The 26,179-nt window shown below is 39.3% G+C and overlaps 2 protein-coding genes and 1 long non-coding RNA gene across 4 annotated transcripts; 1 reads left to right on the top strand and 2 right to left on the bottom strand.

Moving 5' to 3' along the window:
- Nucleotides 1–509: 509 nt before the first annotated feature.
- Nucleotides 510–7,094, bottom strand: LOC139970714 (uncharacterized). 2 transcript variants are annotated; one of them, XM_071976644.1, is made up of 8 exons: nt 6,862–7,094; nt 5,999–6,117; nt 5,436–5,558; nt 4,207–4,245; nt 3,450–3,894; nt 3,202–3,339; nt 2,819–2,942; nt 510–2,461 (listed from the first exon to the last, which is right to left on the bottom strand). In XM_071976644.1, the coding sequence occupies exons 2-8, from the start codon at nt 6,059–6,061 to the stop codon at nt 625–627; spliced, it is 2,769 nt and encodes a 922-aa protein (XP_071832745.1). In that variant the 5' UTR covers nt 6,062–6,117; nt 6,862–7,094; the 3' UTR covers nt 510–624. The 2 variants fall into 2 exon arrangements, with proteins under 2 accessions (XP_071832745.1, XP_071832744.1); XM_071976643.1 differs by having other exon boundaries at nt 5,999–7,094.
- A 3,781-nt stretch (nt 7,095–10,875) lies between these two features.
- Nucleotides 10,876–15,994, bottom strand: LOC139970719 (heat shock 70 kDa protein IV-like). The gene is made up of 2 exons (XM_071976661.1): nt 15,696–15,994; nt 10,876–13,790 (listed from the first exon to the last, which is right to left on the bottom strand). Exons 1-2 carry the CDS (start codon nt 15,884–15,886, stop codon nt 12,032–12,034), a joined length of 1,950 nt encoding a protein of 649 aa, XP_071832762.1. The 5' UTR covers nt 15,887–15,994; the 3' UTR covers nt 10,876–12,031.
- A 5,486-nt stretch (nt 15,995–21,480) lies between these two features.
- Nucleotides 21,481–25,466, top strand: LOC139970727 (uncharacterized). Its single transcript, XR_011794200.1, has 3 exons — nt 21,481–22,237; nt 22,908–23,064; nt 23,338–25,466. It is a non-coding gene; the product is annotated as an uncharacterized lncRNA (long non-coding RNA).
- Nucleotides 25,467–26,179: the final 713 nt, after the last annotated feature.

The raw sequence follows: 26,179 nt of genomic DNA, 5'->3' as shown, positions 1-26,179 counted from the left end.
TATCGACTATATCTGTAAACTGTACGAGAGATCTGGACAATTCAGATTTACTATAATTATGTGGTCATTGTCTTTAGTACGAGTTATCAACAATACCATTTTTTTTTTAAATTGAGGGGAAAAAACACGATTATAGAATTGGGTGTGAATTGACAGCAGATATAAATTCAATTGAGAAAACGATTTCTGAAGAAAACGTTAGAGCGAGGTAAAGGTTTCTTCGTGATTAAGAGTTTGTTTTAATGCCTTTATTTTTTAGTACATTATATATCAATTTTATATATCCCCGCCTCCCCTGATTATGGGCTCCGGACCGTATCCCCCCCCCCCCCCTCACCCCTCTCTCTCTCGTGAGGCCTGCACGACTGTTTTCTTTATTCTGATCTTCTCTTTATTAAGATAAAATAAGTTCATATGATGCATGGTATAGAATGATGAACATCATAAATATTATTCTAAAATATTACATTAAATCAAGACAAGAAACGTACAGTACTGACACACAAACCTTTGGATTTTTTAATTTTAATTTAGTACGAGTCATCAGCAACAATAATAAATATATTTTCATATTTTGAGTGAACAAATTATTTTAGAGGCTTTTATGAATTGACAGCAGAAAATTCAATTGTAAAAACGTTTTTGGAATAAAGTCAGAGTGAGGAAAAAAAGGGTTTCTTCGAGATTCGGGTACAGGAGACCGTTTGGAAGACTTCCCGTGCCGGTGAGTTGTTCGGTTATCTCGGTGCGAAGATCGTTACTGCGGTTGGCGGTTTCAACGATATGGTTATGTCGGTGAGGACGGATGATGTAGTCAGTTGCCAGTGGTAACTCAAGGGTGCAGGCTCTATTTCTGCTTGGAACGTCATTAGCCTGTATCACTGTAGAGTCAAGGCTACCATCGCAGTATGAAAACAGTAACTCCTGGTACAGGAGACGGGTTGGAAGACTTCCAGTGCCGGTGAGTTGTTCGGTTATCTCGGTGCGAAGATCGTTACTGCGGTTGGCGGTTTCAACGATATGGTTATGTCGGTGAGGACGGATGATGTAGTCAGTTGCCAGTGGTAACTCAAGGGTGCAGGCTCTATTTCTGTTTGGAACGTCATTAGCCTGTATCACTGCAGAGTCAAGGCTACCATCGCAGGATGGAAACAGTAACTCCAGGTGGTATGAGTCGTCGTTAAATGGATCTTCGTCTTCATCAGTCGTTAAGCCGCTAGAATACTCAAAAGAGGAGTACTCAGTTGGCTGGTAGGTAGACCCGCCAGAGCTCATCAGAATGTCATCATTATTGACGTCATCGATGACGTCATCTTCACTACTGATCGATGAATTAGAGGAAGAGGAAGCCAGGCTGGAGGTGATGTCACTGGATGAACTGCTCAGGCTGGAGATGGTTGAGATGTTCTCAAAACCGAATGGTAAATCCAGTCTGCGAGGCTCATGGCTGTGTGGAATTTCGTACATCTGCGTCAAGAATTCAGCGCTATCAAAAGAGTTGGCGAATGGTAATTCGAGGTGGTAAGGATTACCGTAATGGGACACTTCATCTTCATCGGTGTCTGAGTTCCAGGATGCCTCAAAGTCAAATGGACTGCTTTCGTCTGCCTGTGACTGGGTGTTAGACCTGTCAGATGCAAAGATATCATCAGCAAATGGATCCACGTAGTCCTCTTGGGTTAAAAGCGATGAAGAACTGGAGGGAGATACCAGGCTGGAACTCGAGTCACTGGAGGGAGGCGATACAGTGCAGAAGTTATCAAACTCCGATGGTAAGTCAATGGCGTATGCTCCATTATTGCGTGGAATGTCGTTCTCTTGGATCGTAGAGTAGAGGCTATCATCGGATGATGGAAACAGTAGCTCGAGATGGTAGGAGTCATCTTCAAATGGATCTTCGTTTGCTTCAGTCTCTGAGTAAAGGCTGTCAAATTCCATGACATCATCAACAGATGGTGCTGTGTAGTCCTCTTGACTAATAATTGATAATGAAAGCAGGCTGGAAGTCGAGCCACTGGAGGAAAGCGACAATCTTGAGGTGGTATCAGTAACCAATGGTAATATCGGAGGGCGTGCTTCGTTTCTGTATGGGACGCAGTATCTCGTGCTCGTATCACCAATGGTCGATTCATGGTTGGAAGCAGTTGTAGAGGAAGTGATCTCGTCTGGTCGGTTGTGTGCAGATCTCTTTCTATTATTCAAGCCGCAGATAACGTCTGGCGTGTCAGTGAAGAATGAAGAATGACACAGAACTGGGGGCAACCGACTGAAACTGCTGACTATGGGTGAAGATGACCGACTGGAGGTAGTAACAGTTGACGAAGATAGCAGACTGGAGGTTGTGACGATGGAGGTGGTGTAGACAGATAACGAAGACTCATGACGAAATACATCTTTGATACTCCTGGCACCATGGTCAATTGTTATTGTTGGTGAATAACGTGTCGGTTGTAGGAAACGTCTACGAAACAATAGATAAGAAACATTTTATATTCGTTGAAAAGCTACAAACAAATTTCTCCACATAGTTTAATTTAAGTCCAGTTCCAAATTTCATGAGCGCGAGCTCCATAAAGGGAGGGGGGGGGGGTTAAAACCCATCCTTTTATCTTTATATATACAACTTTTTGGTTCCTCCCAAAATTATCACAGCGGAACTATGATTAAGGTTCACATATAGGGAGGATAGAGAAGAATATTAGTAAGTCGTCTTTAATTTATTCTTTGCAAGAAAATGTAATGATAATGAGTTGCTTTCAAATGTCAGATATTGTGTTCACTTTGTTTGTCACTATTATTCATCATTGCATGGATTTACCTCTGCCGGATCTTATGACCGATGTTTTCTTCAAGTGCACGAGTGTCAAACGAGGCAGATCCCCATGGCAATAGCTGCACAGTTCTAGATATCCGGTTCTTGTCCTCATGAATGCCGCCATCAGCTAAAGGGAGTAAAAACAAATTAAATGTTACAAAATGTTAAAAATTTTTGTACAATCTGATTTTGCATCGACAGATTAACTGTACTAACAGTAACTAGAAAATGTAAAGAAATTCAACCTGTGACTATTTGGTTCGTCCCTAAACAATTAATGCTAAGGTAAGAGTTCTCCCTTGAAAATCAGCTTAACAACTGACTAAATTACAAAGTGAGGGTACATATAAATCTTTAGGAGACTCAGTTATAAGAATAATTCTTACCATTATCATACAGGGCGGGAAGGTGTTCACTTGGATCAGCAATGTCAGTCACAGTATCCTGACGAATCCATGGTTGGAAATGATTTCTGTTCGAGAGTCGTCTCAGATATAAGAATATCATGATCCTGAATATTATATCTGAAATGAAAAGAAAACACAAAATCATAATAATAAGTAGTAAGGATGATCAAAGTGTTACGTAATTCAATGTAACAGTAGCCTCTAATAACCAAACCAAGAAGACTTACCACAAGTTAGTACAAACAGGAAGGAGGTCATTTGAAGATCAGAGAGGGCGTCCTTTAGTCGATCATTCTTGGTAGTAATTGGGCAAGTCATATTCCATTGATAATCCATTGAGTTCTCAATTGGAATCTGCTCGAAGTAACTAAGCATACCGAAGAAGACTTGATAAACGAAGGAGATGAATTCTCTTTGAAAGACTAGCAACTCGTCCACCGCTGACGAAAGGATGTGAAAGATGTACTTTGTCCATGAATGTATAGTCACGAATGCTTCCCTAGTTATTCGCTGGACTCGGTGGTTAACTTTGTGGTATTGGTCAATCATGCAGTACACGAGGGATGATAAGAGGTGTTCAGTGTTTGCTCCAGTAGTCACGTGATCACCCTGAATCTCTGAATATTCATCTTCGGTATTCGTCAGGTTGGTCTTAGCATATCTGAAGCATATCTGCGAAATGTAAAAATTTATCATTATTCCTAATTTTAATGTTAATGACATAATAATTGTTTTTCTCTAATGGGGAGGGGGTGGATGAAAGAGGGACTAACTCTCAAGAACAGTGTTTTGTAGAGAGTACACCAAGATACCAGGGTAACACAAACACGATACCATTGTTTTTTTCTTATTGGTATAGAAGGCAGAGTTCCAAATCAGAAGTTTACTATGGTCTTTGAATGGAGCTACATAGACGTGGAAACTCCATGACTCCATACTAAAGGACTTACACTGGCAAACCGTGAAATGTAAAAAGAAAATTACCTTATTTCGTAAGTTGTTAGTTGTGTCATGAACCATCATCTGTAAAAGAAAGAATGGGAAAAAAAGATGAAGATAAATACCAAGTAGGCTTTACTTTGTTCGAACTGATGATAGCATGGAAACGAAACCCCTATTACCGTATCTGCTGTAACAAATTAAGATTATGCTTCGATATATACAGATATTAAAAAGAAAACCCTCTAAATTGGATAAACGAAACATCTTAGTATAAGTGTAAGTACATTATATACTTGCGTTAGGTTCATACATATTTATAATGTATTAGTTTTGCAGTGTTTTGCCCCTATCTTTCCAATCAGTACCTACAATTTGATATCCATAGTTTTCGTCTTTTTGTTTGTGCAGTTGCATTAAATATTAAAGTTTATTAAAAGCTTTTTTTATTAAAGTTTATTTAAGTTTATTTCAAATATATTTAATTTCTGCAATCTCTCCGGAATATTTACAGACAAAGAATATAAATGACTTAACTGGCCAATGAATAAATATTTCAACCGTATGAAAATTCATTTGATTTCTACAGCTGCAATTAACAATCGGTACATATAGGTGTTATATGTCAGTTTAGAAATTTCGCATATTATTTACGGACTTGTTTGTAGTACATAATGTACCAACTGCTTTTCTTAAATTTTACATAAACTTGTAAACGGTTGGGAGTTTTTGTAATTTGGACATTTTGTAAGCGTCTTCTAATGATGAAATCATATAGTTTAGATGTTGCTAAGGAGATTTAATTTATAGTTCCCTTCTTGTCATTAAATTACTTCATGAATTGTAAAATCAACTAATATCTGGTGTTATAAAACACATCTAATAATAAACAACCTTAACTTTAGAATGATGATATTATGAGAAAAATATTCATTTGAACGTTTTCAAGATTGCTTCGATGTTATTGTGTGATTTCCACATTGCCCAACAATACCCCTCTATAGTGCATTGCCCGTTCCTTCTCTACCCTTTCTTCTTCTCCACCTTCCCCTATTAATCACGCAGGGGGGGGGGGGGTGTCAATTGGAGAGATTTCAAAGCTCAGTTCTGTCAAGCATTCATTGGTAAAGGGGGGAAAAAGTGGGGGTTATAGCTGTAATATACAAAACATCCGACTGAACACGATACAAGAAAGCAATTCCACATTATTTTTATTTATTTTCTTATGATAAACAGAAACGGAAATAACCGAAGTTGGGCAAGAAGAGGCCTACCTTTAGTGGTCGCAGAGGGCACATCGGAAGAGATGCGTCGTCAAATGAGGAATTGGTAGATCGAGGAACTGTAGAGTTCCGTTCAAGGTCAGGGTAACATCTCACGTCAATGAGGTCCAAGGTCTAAGGTAGGGAAAAAAAAGAGCGATCCAATGGGGTGAAAAGCATGAGTGCAGCTCGTGCCCCTTAAAATGAGTAACACGTACTCGTTCAAATTCAAATAAGTTACCATTAAATGAAAAATAAAATGTGTATAATGTGTAACCTATTCATAAAGATTAGGCCTATAATACAATTAAGCATCTGTGTTAGGTTTCATCTTAGTTTAACTGCCATATCGATTGATTGAGTCTCGGCAAACTGTAAGCCAAACCTTGATGAAATATAGGTTTCAGAAAGAGAATTCTGTTAAATGATCATCTGACAAACAAAAATAAATCGTTCACATTCGCCATCCAATGCCGTCTAGACTGGTTGATTTTTGTTACGGAAGAAGTAAAAAACAGGTCTTTCTGTAAGAAGAATGGTATAAATTGCAGATTAAGATTTAAACTGCTCCTTACCTGGTTGAGACTGGTGGCGATTTCAGATGGATTTACGTCAGCACAAATCCCAACACTTTCCATATTAACGTGTAAAGGCACATTAATGATAGTACGTGTAACTAAACAGAGCACACAAGCTGCTCCGAAGAAGAAAATGCGAAACATTTAACTTCGATATTTGTAAGCTGGTATTGATAGATAATTGTATACGATGTGTATTAATGATGAACGAGCCAACATATGAATCCGTGTATGTGTGGTTGGCAAGAAATCTGTTAAACTTTCGCGTGTGACGTCACAGATATAACGTCAACCAATCTGAGATCAACGTACCATAAATGCATAGTTTGTGATTGGAGAATCCACGTTGCGCAAAGATACGAGAACGCGCGCCTGCCTAGATATCTTTTATAGTGCATTGACGCTGTACAAAATGTTTGTGGATTTTTTATAGCGCCAAAGCCATACTTCATGACTCCTATCCTTCTTACACTCACAAACATGAAGTCAGCACACGCGTGCGCCTCTATACGCATGGTTTATACTATACAACGCGTTCGCATACAGTTATATCAGGGAACCATGCTGTAAGGCCTTCGCATACTGCCTTGGCAGGCTGGTCAACATGTTTGGCCCAGAGTGTCCGTTACTTTTTCCGAGTTGTTTTCAATGATGTTGTAAAGCGCCGAGACGCATTAACACTGGTATCTCTGTGCTCAATGTGTAAATTTCGCTATCGCGTTATATGTACAGCGCGTGCGTATATACACTCAATGATGAAAGTGTATGCGGGTATATGCATGCCAGTGTAGGCGCGGCGCTTTGCATAACAATTTGGCACAAGAGACTTGACTTTGGACTGGAAGTGACTATAAGCTTACCAGTAGCCTACACATCCGTAAAAGATATTTTTTCTTCTGTATAACAGATACGGTAAATCTTGGCTTCAAATCAATCAGGATAATCCAGTATGATTAACCATCCATTCTTCTCTACATGTTCTGCATGTAACAAATGGCGACCAAACGGAAATAAGGTGGCAACCAGTGTCAATCGCTGTTGCAGGTTTGCTTGAAATTTGGGGTCAACAGAGATGAATGGTTCCGTCCTTTATCGGGAATACCGAGGTGTTCCTTAAATATTGGGGAGTTTGCCTTCCTGTTAAAGTGGGCGTGACCCCGGCCTATTTACATGGATGGCACTAGCTGCAACTCTTTATAATGGGTAAACCTCACTTTACTCTACTTAATTGGGAAATGAACTTACTTCAGATATAAAAGTCAGTATTCAATAAGTCTTAGAAGAAATAGATATTCAGTTTGAAGTTTATTTTCTTGAACACATGAGTACTGAAAGTTTAAAACGTGAATTTGGCAACTTTAAGTGCGGATATACATTTTCATGGCTTGAACGATAAAACGAATAATAACTGTGAGGATTCCTCAGATGAGGATTTTTGGTGCATTATAAAGGGTTGGATAATTAATCCACCAACTTATAAAAATTGTAAAGTTGTCCAGCCTTTACCCTTTCTGGTCCTTTATAATGGAGTCTCCGTATATAGCAGGGGTTCCCTAACTGGGTTGTATGAACCCCCAGGGGCTGCGTGAGTCCATCCCAGGGGTTCGTGAGACGTTTCTGAAAGTCAAAACTAGGGTACTTTTTGTTTAACTAAAATACGATTTATCATATAATTTAGTAATGTACAAAAGTCGTACCTATCGACAAACTCTACAATATTACACTATATGAACTTGACCTTATACGAAGCACTGTTATACGTATTATAGTATAGTAATGACCCATAATGACTATATAGCAACAACTGAAGTACTCAGTGCCTAATTCCTTTTATTATTACAAGATATTTACCCATCTACCCCAGATGTACAGTAATAATTGCATGGAAACAACGATCATGTTCGGTACTTGTCATGGAGCCCTCATCAGGCCCGGGTCCCGGTCGACCGATACAGCCTATTTACCCCGCTGAATACAGCTAATATGTTAGATAGTTCCAAAAATATCATTTTGAGTAAACAAGAAATTTGTTTGCGCTTTCTCTGTTCGTTTTTGGTCGAATTTGATTAAGCACTATAGTTTAAAGGTAGAGGCAAGTGTGTAAGGTTTTGCAGACAGTCCTGTAACAACCACATCTCTACCCCCCCCCCCCCCATCCCCACAACTTAACAAAACGTTCCCATCCGACAGTAAAGTGTGTATCTGACCAGTTTGTCATGCAGACATGTCATCCAGCACAGACTTCAATGCAGTTGGACATACTGACTTTAATTTGATTCTCGTAGAGACCAAGTGCTCTGACTGTTGTGTTGGACCAATCCGACTGTCTCATTTCAAGCAACTTTCCAATATGGCTGCAGAGTACTGACTTACAGCAGATGTAATTACTTCTCGCCTAAACAAAACAAAAACCGTGTCGGAATGGTTTTAAAGTTGCTGGACTTGGAGATGCTTGATCATGGTCAGTGGCAATTTTCTGAAACTTTGTTTTTTATTTGCCACTTTGCCTTTAAAGTTTGTCAAGTTCGTTCAGCCAGTCAAGAGCATCCTTCAACATAATGTCATCAACACTTGTGCGTTCAGCAACCAAATTAAGAGTCTGTTGGACGGGTGGGCTCCGGAGGTACTTGTTCAATCGCGTGATATTTTGCTGTGTGTCGATGTACTCGGGTAGTACGTTGCTACAGCCCTATTTACCTTTTTTATCGGCAAACCAAATTTCATTACGGATGCGGTCCGTCTATAGCTTATTCATTTCGAAAAAAGTAATAACTACTTTCGGTGAAAGTCTGCGACATTTTTGGTGATATCATAGGCGTAGGAGGCGGGGGGGGGGGGGGGCTGCAGCCCCAAAACCAAAACTTTTGGTGAAAATTCGGGCAATATGCTGAGAATTTTTCGGGCACCTACTGAAAGAAGAAAAATTTGCAATGTGTTTTTCAATGGTTAAACTGATATTATTATTATCAATATTATTGTAACGACTTCCCCAATAATAAAAACCAATATGGAAGGGTAATAACACGGAAAACATAATCAAAATTTTTTGCGCGCCCCGCGCGCGTTCAACGTCTTCATGTGCATATCAAATAGGCATTTATCGGTTATTTGCATGTGATGCAATAATCGATGAATGCCTTGATATGATATGCACATTAAGATGTCGAGGGCGCGCGGAACGCGCGAAAAATTGGGTTATATTTTTCGGGCAAGTCGTTACAGCTCCCCAAATTAAATTAGGCTTGTACGCCCGTGGGTGATATAGTAACAAATTGTGACGCGGTTAGAAATCTTGTAGGAAACAGGCCAAATGGAAACCCAGTGAACCCATATCGATGTGGATTGTATATATAATACACTCATACACAAGAGATGTACAGACATGATTATTTCTTTTACCTTGGTTGCTAGGTAGATCTGCATCTGGTTATCGGGTAAATTCTGGTCGGAGCGTACTATGTAACCACAGTGTACCCAGGGACGTAGCTAAGGTCTGCTGATTGGGGTCGGGGGAGGGGGGGGTGTAGTGGCAGAAAATCCAACTGGATGGGTTTTGAAGCCAGAAAATTCCGACTTCTGCTTTGTACCGCCGCCCCACCCTCGCGCTACTTGGAAACGATACGGTCAGTGTCAGTCATACAGACACCCAATCTTTCGCGACTGCACTTTTGTTCCGAACTTTTTTTCGATACATTTGTACCCACTGGGACTCATTTCACAAACTTATTAGCCCCCACCCCACCCCAGCCCAACCAAATATTTTTCCTTATATTATTATTGCCACTAATATTGTAACGACTTCCCCAATAATTATAAACAATAAGGAAGGGTAATATGACGGGATAAATGATTGTATGTTATTTGCATGCGATGTAAAAACCGATGCATGCCTATATGATATGCACATTAACATGTGGAATGCACGCGTAGCGCGCGAAAAATGGCACACCATCACATGGTTCAGCCTCTGTTGAGTCATGGTGCTCCGTAGCCATGTCTTCAAAGGCCTCAAAGCACTATGAGATCTCTCTGCTTCCGTCGAACTGGCGGAGGAGACGAGGAGCAACCTCAAGAGAGCTTCGACTTCACCAAACATAGCCCGTACCGCTGGATTCATCAACTTGAATATTTGTCTATATACCCTTCAACCGACGACGACTGGAACTGGCCTCGAAAGGAAGGCAGGCTAAGCTTACTAAGCTTAAGATTGTCGGAGAGCTCAGGGTAACTCATGAGATCTGGGTGGAATTCTCCATTTCAGCAACATTGAGTGATATTCGATGATATGAATCCTGAGATGTGTAAGCCCTAACCGCCACGACACTACTCTTTTTCCAAATGTGTGTGTTTGTGGGGGGGGGGGCATTTGATAGTGTGTCCCCCACCCATCGAAATGTGGGGAGGGGACGTGTCCCCCCGTTCCCCCCCCCCCTGGATTGACGCCAACGACTTGAAGCATACAGGTGTAATGTCATGGACCAACGCGTTCGCAAAGTATAACAGACATTCTAGGAGAACATGTTTTCAATTTCACATTAAAAGTTGCAAGTTCAGATTCCCTTTGACCTTTGCATATACGCAGCCCAAACTACTCTGCCACCTATTCACGTGACCTCTGTATTTACAAGATGTATGTTATTGTATGGTATGCACTATTTAATACACTGTACTCGTTAGGTGAGGGTTCTGTCTGGATGACGCTTTTATGATAAAATATTATTCGATCCAAAAACATTTGGCTATTTTTTACCGTAAAAGCTTGGATGCATATACAATCCCTGCATTGGTCGAATTATTTGCCTAGCAGGATGTGTAAATGAGAGGATTTTGAAGAAGTCTTCAATAAAGTAATTAAGAGGCAGAAGCAGATAAAATTTGTTTTTTCATATTTATTTACACACACAACCGATAGCCTAACTTTTCTTCATGGAACATCGTTCAATTATACATACATTCATATACATACTTTAAATTATATATTTTCCTGTCTGTAAAGTATATGTGCTAACAGTTCACATGTTTATCCATGCATGTATTACAATTGATTACAAAGCTATCATCTTGTGTAAAGTCTTCGTCCGGGGACCCTGTTCTCTACATGAAGCTCAATAACTAGTTTTAATGAAGAGGTATCTATACATACAGAAGATAATTGTAAGAAAACTAATGTGTTTAAAACTAAAATTCGCATCAAATGAAATACTGACAAAACAGGCTTTAAAGGAGCATTTTAAGGTGCTTAACTTACTTAAAGGAATACCATATATCATGAAATCCAAACTGACATTGATGACTTGCATCAATCTGAAATGTCTGTTTCATGGAACATAATGAAAGCAAAGCAAATATATCAGATCACTCCGTTTCCGATCCTGATGATAGTGACTTGTTGCACCGTCTACTACTGCAAATACACTACATTGTAGCACAATATCAATCATTATACCGAATACAGGGCGTTACTATTTATGGTTCTGTCTTCCCGGCTAACGCCATCCCATCCCCCCACCCCCACAAATAAATTCAGATGCGCTCAGCCCCCGCTTTCATTAGCATAGACGGAATATAACAAAGAATCCTAGTGTACTGTATACATAAATATATAATATGTGCGGTCGAAAAGTGTTCAACATTTATTCAAAATTTGCAAAATATTAAAACACTATGTATAGTTAAGTTGCATTTCAGCACCCTACACTTGACCAAATTGTCTAAAGGAGAGGGAGCACCCCTCCCCTGGACGGCATTAATTGCTACCACCCCCCCCCCCCGACCCAGGATAAAAATGGTGGTTGTGACCCCAGATGCCCAGGTACGGTTTCTCTGAGATCTTGAAACATCAAGTTATTTTCAAAAATTCAAGATCTCTGTTTAGGCAACTAAACGGAATGACTCAGCGAAGACTTCTTTCTTTTGTAGCTTATAGTAAATTAAGTTCTTGTAGCTTGAAAATAAGGTTACAATTTTTTTAATTATAGCATATTAATGGATAATATCAATTCCATTTACTTCGTTAATCCAATTTACTTATTAATACACCTCTTCGACTGTTGGCCCATGACTTTGGCTTGGCCCCTGGTTAGATTGAGACCCACAGCTGGAAGGACCGGCTTCTCCGTCGCTTGCGCTTCCTCCATTTTGATGAATCTTCGTCATAATAGGCGCGACTGTCTTCTGCAGTTCCTCGAATTTGTAGGTACATTCATCCTTTTCTGCAAGGAGATTGCTGTCCAGCCACGTTGTCGTTTCATTGACTAGCTTCATGACGGTTTCTCGATCTTCTTGACTCAATTTTCCCTCTGGAGCATCTTGAACTGCGTTTTTTACACTGTATGCGTAGTTCTCCAGTTGATTGCGCGCAGTGATGCGTTCCCTTTGTGCGTCGTCTTCCGCCTTGTATTGTTCCGCTTCCGCCACCATGCGATCAATCTCTTCCTTTGACAATCTGCCTTTGTCGTTCGTGATGGTGATTGTGTTGGATTTACCAGTACTCGAGTCCTTAGCAGAAACATTCAAAATTCCATTAGCGTCGATGTCATAGGTCACTTCTATCTTAGGAACGCCTCGTGGGGCTGGAAGGATTCCCGAAAGTTCAAATTGACCAAGGCGGTTGTTGTCCTTCGTCAATGCTCTTTCACCCTCGAATACCTGAATCGATACCCCTGTTTGGTTATCAGAGAACGTTGAAAATGTCTGTTCCTTCTTACAAGGGATGCGGCTGTTCCTTTCAATAAGTGTTGTCATGACACCCCCCGCTGTTTCAAGACCCAGAGACAGGGGAGCTACGTCAACTAGCAAAATGTCTTTTACCTCTTCACTTTGATCTCCAGACAAGATTGCCGCCTGTACAGCCGCTCCATAAGCTACAGCCTCATCTGGGTTGATGGACTTGTTCAAGTCTTTACCGTTGAAGAAATCCGTCAAAATTTTCTGTATTTTAGGGATTCGAGTAGAACCTCCGACGAGGACAATTGTATCGATGGCACTCTTACTAATTTTAGCGTCGAGTATTGCTTTCTCTACTGGTTCTAGGCATTTTCTGAATTGGTCAGAACAAAGATCTTCGAAACGAGCTCGGGTAATTGAAGTATAGAAGTCTACTCCTTCAAACAGCGAATCGATCTCCACGTTAGCCTGCGCACTGCTTGACAATGTTCTCTTGGCTCTCTCCGAGGCAGTTCTCAGTCGACGCAGAGACCGAGCATTACCGGTGATGTCTTTCTTGTGTTTACGTTTGAATTCCGCCGAGAAATGATCGACAAGAATATTGTCGAAGTCTTCTCCTCCGAGATGTGTGTCTCCCGCTGTTGACTTGACTTCAAACATTCCGTCGTCGATACAGAGGACAGAGACGTCAAATGTCCCTCCTCCGAGATCAAAGATGAGGACGTGTTGTTCACCTTTAAGTTTCTTATCGAGCCCATAGGCGAGAGCTGCGGCCGTCGGCTCGTTAATTATTCTCAAAACGTTAAGTCCAGCGATGACCCCTGCGTCTTTCGTGGCTTGTCGCTGTGAATCGTTGAAGTAGGCAGGTACGGTGACTACGGCATCGGTGACCTTTTGACCCAAGTATGATTCAGCCGTTTCTTTCATCTTTGTAAGAACCATCGAGCTAATCTCTTCCGGGTTGAATGTCTTCACCTCATTCATGTGTTCCGCCTGTAGGACTGGTTTCCCTGCTTTGTTAATGACCTTAAAGGGCCAGTTCTTCATATCAGACTGAACTGCTGTATCACTAAACGATCGACCAATCAGACGTTTGGCATCAAAGATGGTATTTGTTGGGTTCCTGTCAAGTAAGGAATGAAATTCTAGTTTAATTTTCAAACATTATCAGCTTGAAAAGACCAAGTCTTGGATACCATACTCCTTATTGGCATCAGCCTGGATAAAATGACATCATCGTCTCCTTTGTGTTAATATACGCATTCCAGGCAGGTGTTCCCACTACGTGAAAATGTTCCCCCTCCCATCCCACCTGGTAAAGACCCACACGATGAACGATGAGGGTTTTAATTATATATGAAACAACAGCTACAGTACATAATGACTCAACTCCACTAATATTTTGCTAATATTTATTCTTTAAGTATGACTGAGTGCATAAAGGCGGTGGCATTTGAAGAAATAAAGCTAAGTAATCATTTGTGGTAAAAACAAAATAGCTGCTGCTGATTATTATTATTATTATTATAATCTCATTGTTATATCAATATGTCAATCATATCAAACTGACATCTCTAATTCTCCCCTGGCTACTTAATTTATCTTTGTAACATTGATGCCTTCATTATTTGCAACTGTATTGAATTCGCTTTAAAATGTATTTTTCAAAAGGTTTGAAAAGAAATGTCCTGACGTTTTAGACACTCGAAAGTATTTACAGGAGGTGAAGATGGGTTTAGTTAGATAATTGTACCACGCTACAAACTTGCTGAAATTTTTTTGTTAAGGAGCTCATGCGGCACACTGTACACATGCTCGTTTGAACATACAGACAAGGGCGTAGGAACCGGGGGGCTGGGGGGCGCCAGCCCCCCCAGTGACAAATATGGAGGGGCGGAAGTATCATTCCGCCCCCCCCCCCCCCCGCTTCGCAAGTCAGAAAACCCCTTTTTCATTTCCAAATGAGAAAAAAATCTCATTAGGAGCACCAAATTGCATCTAAGGCCAGGTGAAAATGCAAAATTATTTACAAAATGGAGTGGGTGGGTTGAAGTGTGCTATATTGCACCAAATTGCATTTGAGGCCACCTGGAAATGCAAAAAAAAATCCAAAGGGGAGGGGGTCACCCCCTCCCCTTAGACCCCTCCCCCATACAGGCCGGCCATCAGTCTTCAGCCCCCCCCCCACTCAAAAGTACCTTCCTACGCCACTGCATACAGATGACTATAAGCATATATATATATATATACATATATATATAAATATATGCAATGGAGGTAAACGACAAAGGCAAATGAATATATATAAATGAAAATCGTAATGAGTTGGAAAATCAAGAACAGTGAAAAAACTTTCAGCCTCCACCGGGATTCGAACCACGGGCCTCCCGCTCTGTACGCGGACACCCTAACCACTAGGCTATAGACGCTGATTGTATGTCCAGAGGTTCGAAACCGGTAAGGAAGATCGTAATTCCACTGTAGGCGTTTGTCACCTATCTCGAAAGAGATACTTTGAACTCTGTTCAAAGTATCTCTTTCGAGATCCGGCTTTAGGAATCACAAATGATTTTCGAGTTGGATAGCATCATGTTTGATCTCTAGAGTAAGGCAAAATATGTCACCAAAAACAGAACTAGTATTGTTCGATATAGGTGACAAACGCCTACAGTGGAATTACGATCTTCCTTACCGGTTTCGAACCTCTGGACATACAATCAGCGTCCATAGCCTAGTGGTTAGGGTGTCCGCGTACAGAGCGGGAGGCCCATGGTTCGAATCCCGGTGGAGGCTGAAAGTTTTTTCACTGTTCTTGATTTTCCAACTCATTACGATTTTCATATATATATAAATATATATATATATATATATATGCAATACTGGTAGCCAATTTCAATCAGTTTTTTCTAATGCTAAGAGCACCCTTTCTTGTATTTACTTTCAAATCATGCGAGGGCAACGAAGAACGATGGAATAGAAAAAAAGAAAAGAAAAACGAACAAAGATTTGATATTAGTTGTGTACTTACATGGCGACTTGGTTTTTGGCAGCATCCCCGATCAGCCTCTCTGTGTCTGTAAACGCAACGTAACTTGGAGTTGTCCTGTTTCCTTGGTCATTTGCGATTATCTCGACTTTTCCATGTTGAAACACTCCTACACATGAGTATGTTGTCCCCAAATCAATGCCGATTGCAGGTGATGTCCTTTTTCCTGGCATTTTGTGACTTTGCTTACACGTTTCTGAATAAAATTTGAAATGATATTGTCTAATGTTCAACTCGAATATCACGTACAGCCGTTCTATCGTCTCTTGTTGCAGTTTGCGAATGATTCTCCTCTCCCTATCTCTCGCTTTTTAAGTTAAAATGAAACACAGAACGACGTTACTGGAACGTTCTAAACGTTTTGAGTTTATTCGATTCGCGAAAGTTCTACTGTTCTTGATGTAAATTTTGCGGCTTACAACATACTTAGCTCTGATTGGTCAAATGACTTCTGTCGATCTGCTAGATGTTTCTCGACCTTTCTGTCCATAATTCTAATTACGTCATCAACATAGTTTATCGTAATCGTAACTTTATCGTACTTGTAACCCGGTCAATTGCGCGACGGTATACATCGGTTGGCTGCCTTTCCTGAAAGTTCCAGGGCTTTCTTTTCAGAGCACTTTACATAGATTTTGGGATTAAACTGGCAAAGTGACAGAGAGCAAAATTTCTTGAGTAGAAAACTGAGTATGTTTTGCAATCGAACAGTATCGTTACCAGTCTAAGTTAGGCTACTGACAATTGTATTGTAGTACTAGTAGTGACTAGTATAGTATTAGTAGTAACCGGGCTGCACTTTGCCTTCATCATTCACACGGTTTGTCACGTTACTGCCAGGTGACCGCATTATACCTACTTTAGAGTATAATTTGCTGTTTGCTAGCTCTGTCGGCCAGGTTCAGTCCGGTTTAGTAGTAGTAGTATACATGCGTAAACTGTACCTAACGCTGGATAAATTTAGACATAATTAGGCCCTTTGCTAACTTAAGTCCTAACTTAGGTTTCAGTTATGATAACATTGGGCTGAAGTAATGACGGATTCGATGTATGAGGTTTGTAAGCCTAGTTCAAGGTTATAGCAAACATATTGTTCCTAGCGTACAGTTACACGCTTGTAATTTGACTTCCACTATCCACAGCCTTGGATACAACACGAACCTAGGCATAGGCTATTATTAGTATTAGTAGGGTGTAGGGGATACATCAGGCAACCAATACTTTTGGCAGAGTTACATATTTCATAAGTTTGAATCCATTTCAGGTATGTGGTGATCAAATTGTGTTTTTTTTTAACTTTTAACACCCTACCCACAGTTTTGCACATATTTTTGGCATTTGGAAATCTAACTCCCTACAAATAACCAAAATTACCTCAACATGATATCACTACTCTCTTGGACCTAAACTTAGACTAGGTTCAGAGCACAGAAAACAGTATCCAGAGTCAATGGATGTTTACTTACAGTAAGCTTATTGATGAATGTGTCAAATTCGGGGTATGAAAGAACTTGACACAGTAGAAATTTTGTAGTCAAATTCTGTTCAACTTTTACATTGTGTAGGCACAAAACTAAATAGTTTGAGATCATTACATTTCTGAGGAACTACACATATGAAAAATGCATACAGTTGAGTGATTGTCTTCTCACTTGAGGAAAATATTTTGGGATGACATGTTGTGAAGAACTTTCTTCATTTAAAGTGAAGTAAACGGGCTGTGTATATTAACATGATGAAGTACTGCAAATTTAAAACTCTCCAAAGCGCTTAGACCAGATGTGACTATCAACAACTAATGCTGAAGTAACAAATTTGTTTCTTTTATTGTGTGTTTTATCATGCAGTCCTGCACCACATAACTTTTTACATTCTCACTACATTGACCCATTTGCTACCCCAGCAAAAAAAAAGAAGCTCTCAGCAAAGGTTTACACCACTAATGGTTTGATTCTAAAGTACAGTAGCACCTTCATGGAGAAGAAAACAAAAATCAGATCATTTCTTTTAAAGTTGAAGGAAATTAATAATTGGTATTTGGAAACAAATACCAAATAATAGCTTTATATGATACAATAAAAGGTTTGTCACATTATTAAACAGACATACTACTGGTGTCAAAATTTATATTTGATTGGTAAAAATTCTCAACTTACCACTCAATTGTAAATATACAATAAAAACAAAATTAAATAATTATTTCAGGTTGTGCACTACAACAGATATTCTTGAAAGTAGGTAGGTTCGATTCCTACCCCAAGTAAACAAGCAATTCAAATGCTGTACGGAAATCTGGTGAGAAAGGGCAGATTGCTTGGTGGCCCGCTGGCAAGAATATCTCTTTGGTGCGATTGTGTAAATCAATTTGCCAATGAGCATTTCTAGAGAAGCTGAACATCCAGAAACTAATGTGTTTTTCTACTCACTATTGTGGAACGAGATACTAAATGTGAAGTTCATCACAGCTTTACTTGTGGAGTTATCATGTTTACAAGCATTTCAGACATTAGCCTCTGGTGACCTCAAATGAGCTTTTATATCAACAGAGGTCAAACTCTAGTACTTGGATACTGTTCGTTCTTGGTATGTAGATCCAGTTGGTAAGTAAAGAACCCTATCAAAATGTTGGTGGCGGTCGATGGTCACTTGAAATCAACAGTAGTCAGTTAGTATGAAAACCTTGTATACACAATTTCTGCAAAAATAAAGCTTGGATGAACTTCATTTTGACAGGTATATTCAATTTTGTAATTTAACTAGAGTCTTTTTGAAGTTGGCAAGTGGTGAAAGATAATTTTGAGTCAGCAAATGTCGAAATCTGAAACCTTGTACACATGATATCTCAAAAAATGAACCTTGGATGCACTTTATACTTATGTATGAGGGTCCACTATATAAGATACAAGAATCCTATTGCTTTCTGTGGAGGTAAACTGTATGGTCATTTAAGGCCTACAGAGTTCCAACTCTGAAAGCTTTCATGACAAACCTTGGATGAATGCCATACCCGTTACATGGATCCCACCTTATTGAGTGCAATTGTTTTTGTTGTGGTCAAGGCTCATTCAAGGTCAAGAAAAGGTTAACTTAAGTCTGAAAATATACTAGCACAATAACTTCTAAAGTAAAGATTGGATGTGCTATGCATGTAGGATGGTCAACATGGAGTACAATCATTCTTATCTACTCTGTGGAGGTCAAAGGTCCTTTCAGGCCAACGGAGATCAACTGTTGCAATCTATGCTGAACAACTGAAAATGTTAAGTTTGGGTAAACTCTAGATACTCCATATGTGGTTCCACACTGTGGAATACAATAACACTGCTATTTGTGCTCAAAGGTCATTTGAGGTTTACAGAGGTTAAAGTCTAAAAATCTTGTAAAAAAAAGTAAAATTGTGTATGTACTTCATTAATGGTCTCATACAAAATTTAGCAAGGAATCACAAAGCCTGTTTGCTTTCAGGTGTGTATATTTAGTAAAATGTTACCAGTCTTTAACACCTCTGTGAGGATACAAAAGGACACAAAAGTGACCAAATGGTCTGTCTGTAAAGACTAAAGTAGGCCAACACTTTTATTGCCCTAGATGAGTCCTAGATGAGCCCTAGATGAGTCAGAGGGTTAGTTCTCATAAATTTAAAGTGATATGCAAATACAACATGGACTAATAGCACGTTTTGTTTTAGCAGTCTACAGCATATCAAAATTAATTTCAACCCATCAATTATTCAATTCACAATAGAATTCCAGTTAGATATCTTCAACATTTCATGCCCATGTGACCACAGGCAGATTTATGTATTCCTTACATACATTCATTGATATGTGGGAAGAAAGTTGTCAAACTTGGATTTTCAGCTTATAAATACTAATTACTGTATGAATTTTTGTCCTTGTCCTATGTAAATAATAAAATATTATTGCAAATTAGAAAGTATGTAGTTGCAGTTTAACCTTCTAATCAATGTTGTTTGGAAGAGCAAGTCTATATAGTTTTGTTGCATTCCATTTATATCAAATCAGATTATGAACTCTCCAGGGATTTCTTGCAGAACAAATATATAAAGCCACACTTGTTCTAAGCCTAGATGTACAGGAGGTGTATTGAATGCCAAAAGGACCATAAGCAACCTTCCTACTGTACAAAGTGATATCGCCACCTGTTTAGAGTAGTAGTGACTCCTGCTTGTGACGGTATCTACATCGCCTCCCACAGGAGTAGAATCGTCACTTTATTTAAGAAGTGATAGTAACTCTGGTTTAGAGTTGTAATATTAACATTGCCTCCTATGGTTGTAGAAACTTCACATATTTGGATATCAAAGCCTCCTGTTAAGGATATCATAGCCTCCTGTTCAGGATATCATAGCCTCCTGTTTAGGGTATCATATAGCCTCCACTTTAGGGTATCATGTAGCCTACTGTTCAATGTATCTTTGTCCCACATCATACAGTATCATCGTCACTTTTGGCCATATTGGCATTCCATACATGTGCCTAGGCTACCACATTGGAAGTACAGGTACCTTGGAGTAATCTACTCTGAATGACAATTAGATTTGAGCTTGTCATCACAGCTGCGTGTAATTTTAGTTCTAAAACGCAACCAGTTATCGCAAAGCGCTTAATAACTTGACTATCAAGCAGTGATGTTGTTTTGTACCAAGCGTATAGCGTAAGCATTAATGCATATCAGGGGCGTCAATCCGATTTGAAACGTGGGAGGGACGTAATCGATTCAAGTATTCCGGCCGTAAGTACTATCTAAGCGGAGCGTCACCATTGGTTGGCGCGCAGCGTATCAAGAAAATTTCAGATTTCAATACCTGCCAGATCGCTGGAGATGGCACTTGCCAGGCTGGATAGCAGCCATCTAGTTGCGTGATATCGGGAGAAAATTACAAATTCGTCACTCAGGAAATCTGCAATAAAGTTCATGCGGTCTTAATTTTTGGTGGATTATTTCTTTTATAAGTGATTCCAATTGACATGAACATTATAACCCAGTGCAAGTTGACAAATGATGCGGCGAACTGGAAACCCCACACCCATTTTGCGCTATGTTTCAAGTTGGAATACCCCTCATTTGTTCGACCCCATTACAACTAACAATCTGTGAATAAATTTACTTCAAAATGGGCACATTATATTGCACCAAGTCGGTCAAGGAATGACCCCAGGGCCTCAGATATAGGCCTATAGGAACGATGTCCCAAAATGTCCCCGGACATACTATAGGCGAAGGAAGCTATCCACTGCGACTGCATGTGAGTTTCTCGACTTGCCGTCCTGGGAGTCATACCACAAAATGGTGCATTTCCTCATACGCCATTATTAATAATTTAAATAAGTAATTAATTAGGCAGTATATATGTATATATACAAAATACCATGAAGCGTGCGAACAATTTTGGGGATGAAAGATGCTACCCGCCGGCACCCAAGCCAATTCCCCCCCCCCCCCCAATATTTGAAACAAATCGCCGCCCGTGTATATGGAAGACCGTTAAAGTCATAGGAAACAGCCATTGAGCATAATAGGAACTCGTTTATAACTCTATGGAAATAGCCTAACTGCATAATATAAAGGCTTACAATAGTCCAATGGCTAAGCAAAGTCAAACCTGTTTTGGCATTGTATTTTCTAGATTGTTTGTAAAGCGCACAGATGCATCGCGCGTATAGTGCGCTATATAAGATTTTATTTACATTACAGTACACAAATTCCGCAGTTATAGGCCATCAGCTGAAGGTCGAAATTCGCTTGTTTCGTTCCAGCAACTGCGGGTCTAAAATTTCTCTACAGCATTGAATACATACATTAATTAAGATTAATGATCCAAAAGTTCTCCATGTACTTTCCTGCAGTTTTTTTGCAATTCCGCTCGAAAGATCGAACTATATTTTTTATTGCGTATGTTAAGAAACTTGCCGTTTTACGTTCAAAAGTTATGCGCCAGTGAGATATCTGTACCATGTGATATGAATTGTCCAATGAGCCATGAGTTCTGTGTGCAATCTTTGTAGGAAACAACGAACATGGCGGCTCCCACGGGCGCTAGTCAGTCTCCGACACACGGAAATCTACAGTGCTCAGTGCACATTGAATCTGTAAAATTTGAAGCATTCAAGGCACTGACGAATAAACGATGGACTAAAGTTACTTCCTGCGCAAAAGATTGGCTTAATCTCAGCGGCGGAGACAGTGATATCGCCGTACTACTGATTACTCCATGGCCTACTAGCTACGATCAAGCGTGTGTTCAACAGCATAGTATGATGGGGTTCCACGATAAGTGTTACAGGCGGGTTCATTGATAGCAAGCACATTGCTGCAAGAAAACGGACAGTTCCAGAGGAGACCCCATATGATTTTAAACGAAGAATTGACGGAAAAGATCGAGGAAACCAAGCAGAAGCTCTGGTGTATTGCCTGTTCAATTTATTATATGTGGGAAAAGAAACAATACATTACTAGGCGTTGCAAACGGGACAAGCTGCAGGCAGAGACTTTCGATGGAGGTAAGCCTAAGCATACTACACGACTCTACTTGTACTTCTGTGGCATAGTTGAAGTGTTAAGAGAAGTTGCATAATGCAAGATCAGTAGCTCTTAAGGTATATAATCCAAGTCAAAGGGCACAGTGTTGGACCTGAACATAATATAATTAGTGGCATGGTCATCTGATTTGTTTTGTTATATGGTGGTAGGAACGGAAATTTGTTTCAAATTCTCCATCTGGGCACTAGCCTAAGTGTTGAATACAGGCTTCATAGTTTTCTTACTGTGGCCCTTTATTTGAATGATAGAGATATTATATTAGTTAGAAAAATAAGTGTAACAAAGGTGCAATAAGGTTAGGTTTGCAAGGTCTTATGGTCAGCCTGTCTAGCTTTACCAAAATGAACAAGTATCTGTCTCCTTTATTATTAGTAACAGATATAATCTACCATTGTATAATTTAAACCATAACATTAAGAGATAATGTACTTTGTCAAAAAAAAGCCTGTTTTAATTCTTTTTTGCATGACACTGGTTTGCAAAATTTGAATGTGTCTTTGTTTGTCCATAGAAGATGAGCAGATCACATGGTATATAAATAAAATTGTCTTAGTTCTTATTTGTTCAAACTTACATTTTGATCAACAGAAAATGCAAAACAATTTGCTTTTTTTATTTCATTTTATTGAGGTATTGCTTCGACAAGCAGCAGAGCGGAAAAAAGATGAGCCCAGATTTTATGAATATTAGAGGAAAAGACCGTGTTGCCATTGAAGTGAGGTACCACTCTCTATGTTGAAGAAACTAGATACAATTCTTGACAAGGAAGACATACAGATCTTGAAAGGTAAAGTACTCTCTCTCCAATGCGTGGTTCATTGAGTGTTCAGGGGTGGATCTAGGACTTTTGGAATATGGGGGTCCTCCCCCAAGGAAAATTAAAAAATTCTCTAAACGCTTTGAGATGCAATATCAGGTTAATCTTTCCATTGAAATTATTAAAGTAATTTGCAACATATTTCTAGCTGAATTGTAATTATATTGGTACCCCATCATAAAATGTGAGACTCAAAAATATCAAATTTCATGGTACAAGGTGTTCTGTTCATCTCCTCCTCAGAGCAGAGTTTACCACCAACAACAGATGCTCTGATCCAGCATGTTAAGCGCTGCACCAACCAGGCTGCTATTCACAGTAGGGCATTGCAGCAAAGGATTGATGCACTCTCACCAGAGGGACATGGATGGAAACTTGAAAATGATGACCTTATAATCACTTGGATGACGAAGCCACCTGACCCAGATGTTTTGCTTCAGTGTGTCAGCAGTAGCTGTAGAGTCGGCAAATGTCTTAAAGGAAGATGTTCCTGAATGAATGCACAACTACCGTGTACAGACCTATGTAAATATAGAAATTGCAGCAACTTCCAAGAAGATGTTGAGATTGTTGATGCAGGGGAAGATGATTTGGAGGATGAACTGTGATGGTGTTAAATCTTGATATCTTAGTCTGAAATTTTAATCAAGTTTGAAGTTTGTGAAGAGGGTTAACTTTTTCAAAGTCATGTTGTCATTATTTTGTTCCCCAGAGTTTAGAGGAACCAGAAAACATGATCTTATTCATATATTCATTTTAGCTATTAGTAGTTTTACGTAGATTACCCTACCTACCAGACACCTTTGATAAATATCCACATTTTCTTCAAATCACACTTTTTTTTTAGAGGGGAGGGGAGGGGGGAGGAGGGTGTTATGGGCATGCTTTACCTCTTGCATATTCACAACTACATTTACTGATGACGATGATGCAAATACCGCGTCCTGAAACCAGTCCAAGGTTTATATACTGTTGTTGGGGAACCATCGCCCCTGACCCTGTTCCAATATCACGGTTCTTTATTGTTTGCGGTAACATTTCGTTACCTGTTTTATTCATATTGTTAATATGTTCTGTGCATCTGTTCAAGTTTTGACTGAAGGATATTCAAGTCTTTAGTGACTTTTATTTCATCTAATTATCTTCACCTCTACTACGGAATAGACTTTCCCTTTTCCCATACCATATCTGACTTCCATGCAGTGAATTGAAGTGGATACTGTTAAGACTAGTACAACTGTCCTTGAATGAACTTTTTAATCACTTATTAATTCCGCGCCGCGCCTTTTGATGAAGAACCTGTATCTTGAATCATCGCAAAGGCCCAGCTCTACTACACCATTGAGTGTATCGACCCAGTCTTAATAGATACATTATTTCTTTCTATCTGGGGCTTAAGTTAACTGTCTTCGTTATTCACTTATTTGTACCATTCACCTTTATTATTCATATTATTTGTAGAATATAGAACTATTATTATTCAAAATACCATTCGAAACCTTGTCGATCTTTTCTTTTATACGTTAACTCCCTTGGAAACTCTTTTTGCAGGAATACGAATTATAAACATGTCGTTTCAGTAACAAGGAGAAAGTACCTAGTTTTGCAGAAGACTGTAGAAAGAGTACTAAGGTAACGGATATATACCGACTATAACTTTATTTCACATCTACGATATGCCATGACGTCTTAGTGTGCCAACTTATATATTGATTTATACAAAAGAAATAGCTCACTGGTCTTGGGGCATTGGTACATCTCATTGTAACTAGGGATTTAGCTACATGTAAAGTAGAGGGGGAGGGGGTCGCATTTGTAAAACAGTTTGGATGGGGAGTGTAACAATTATGGAGAGGAACTTTTCATTATATGTGTATATTTATGCATACATGCACAGACGAAATGCATTCCTAACATAGGGGGAAAATCTAAAAATATTTGATTTATTACAAAGCATTATATCTGAGTTTATTAAAAGTGGTACATTTTTATAATTAAAACCCTTAAGTTATAATGTGCAAAAATTGTATTTCATATTTCAAAGTTGAAAATGTGATTTTTTACCATTTTGGCGAAAATGGAGGGGGGGGGGCACAACTTGTAATGCCTGAAAACAACCCTCACTGACCCTTAGACCAGAATCCTCTTCCACCATTCTTGTAACCCTGACCCAACTATTATACCAAAAAAATATATCAGTCGTAATTTAACATATAAGAAAAGAGTGGTATGTATACACCACTGTACCAAATCTAACGTTAGCACATGTGTTCCTAATACATAGCATCGTAGCACGTAATGTCTACATAACATACCCAATTTCAAGGGTTTCTTACAAAAATACTGCAGGAAATTTTTTGGAAAACTTTTGATATAATGTTTGTGATGCATTAAACTACCCAAAAATGCATTAAAAGTCTAGACCCGGTGTTGCTGGAGCGAAACTGATTTTACAGCCACATTTTGAGCTTCAGCTGATGGCCTATTAGCTGGAAAGTCTGTGTATGAAATTGTCAACAGAGGGTTGGGAATTTGATACTCTCTCCTCTCTATTCGGCAAAGGCGCCAACGCAGAATTTATCAGGAGATACAACCCGGTGCACACCATGAACAGTTTCACATCGGTAACAGGGGCCATATTTCGTTGTTCCTAATTATGGAAAGGGCCGGGCCCATACGAAGTTTGCGTACGGCTCGCCCACATGCGGCTTCGGAACTAAAGATTTATCATATATATACTAACATAATATGTAGAGTTTTGGAAGTAGTTCCGGTCGCCAAATATAAAAACATGATTTATCGCCGATAAACTATGCTTATCGGTCGATAAACATGGTTTATCGCCGATAAACATGGATTTTGTCGATAAACCATGTTTATCGGCGATAAACCATGTTTATCTGTCGAAAAACATGATTTATCGCCGATAAATATGGATTTTCGACGAAAAACATGGTTTATCAGTCGATAAACCATGTTTATCGGCGATAAACCATGTTTATCTGTCGAAAAACATGATTTATCGCCGATAAACATGGATTTTCGACGGAAAACATGGTTTATCAGTCGATAAACCATGTTTTTC

This window comes from Apostichopus japonicus, chromosome 8 (assembly GCF_037975245.1).
Source record: "Apostichopus japonicus isolate 1M-3 chromosome 8, ASM3797524v1, whole genome shotgun sequence".
NCBI classification, from domain to species: domain Eukaryota; kingdom Metazoa; phylum Echinodermata; class Holothuroidea; order Aspidochirotida; family Stichopodidae; genus Apostichopus; species Apostichopus japonicus.
The sequence above is the reverse complement of the archived record's forward strand: the minus strand, read 5'-3'. Positions and strand labels throughout refer to the sequence as shown.

Excerpts from the sequence above, each read along its gene's own strand:
- LOC139970714 (XM_071976643.1), bottom strand. The coding sequence starts at position 6,145 with ATGTTTCGCATTTTCTTCTTCGGAGCAGCTTGTGTGCTCTGTTTAGTT. Across the intron at positions 4,246-5,435 it reads GCCCTCTGCGACCACTAAAG|ATGATGGTTCATGACACAAC; the intron begins GTAGGCCTCTTC and ends TTTCTTTTACAG. Across the intron at positions 3,895-4,206 it reads CTAACAACTTACGAAATAAG|ATATGCTTCAGATATGCTAA; the intron begins GTAATTTTCTTT and ends TACATTTCGCAG.
- LOC139970719 (XM_071976661.1), bottom strand. The coding sequence starts at position 15,886 with ATGCCAGGAAAAAGGACATCACCTGCAATCGGCATTGATTTGGGGACA. Across the intron at positions 13,791-15,695 it reads GCCAAAAACCAAGTCGCCAT|GAACCCAACAAATACCATCT; the intron begins GTAAGTACACAA and ends CTTACTTGACAG.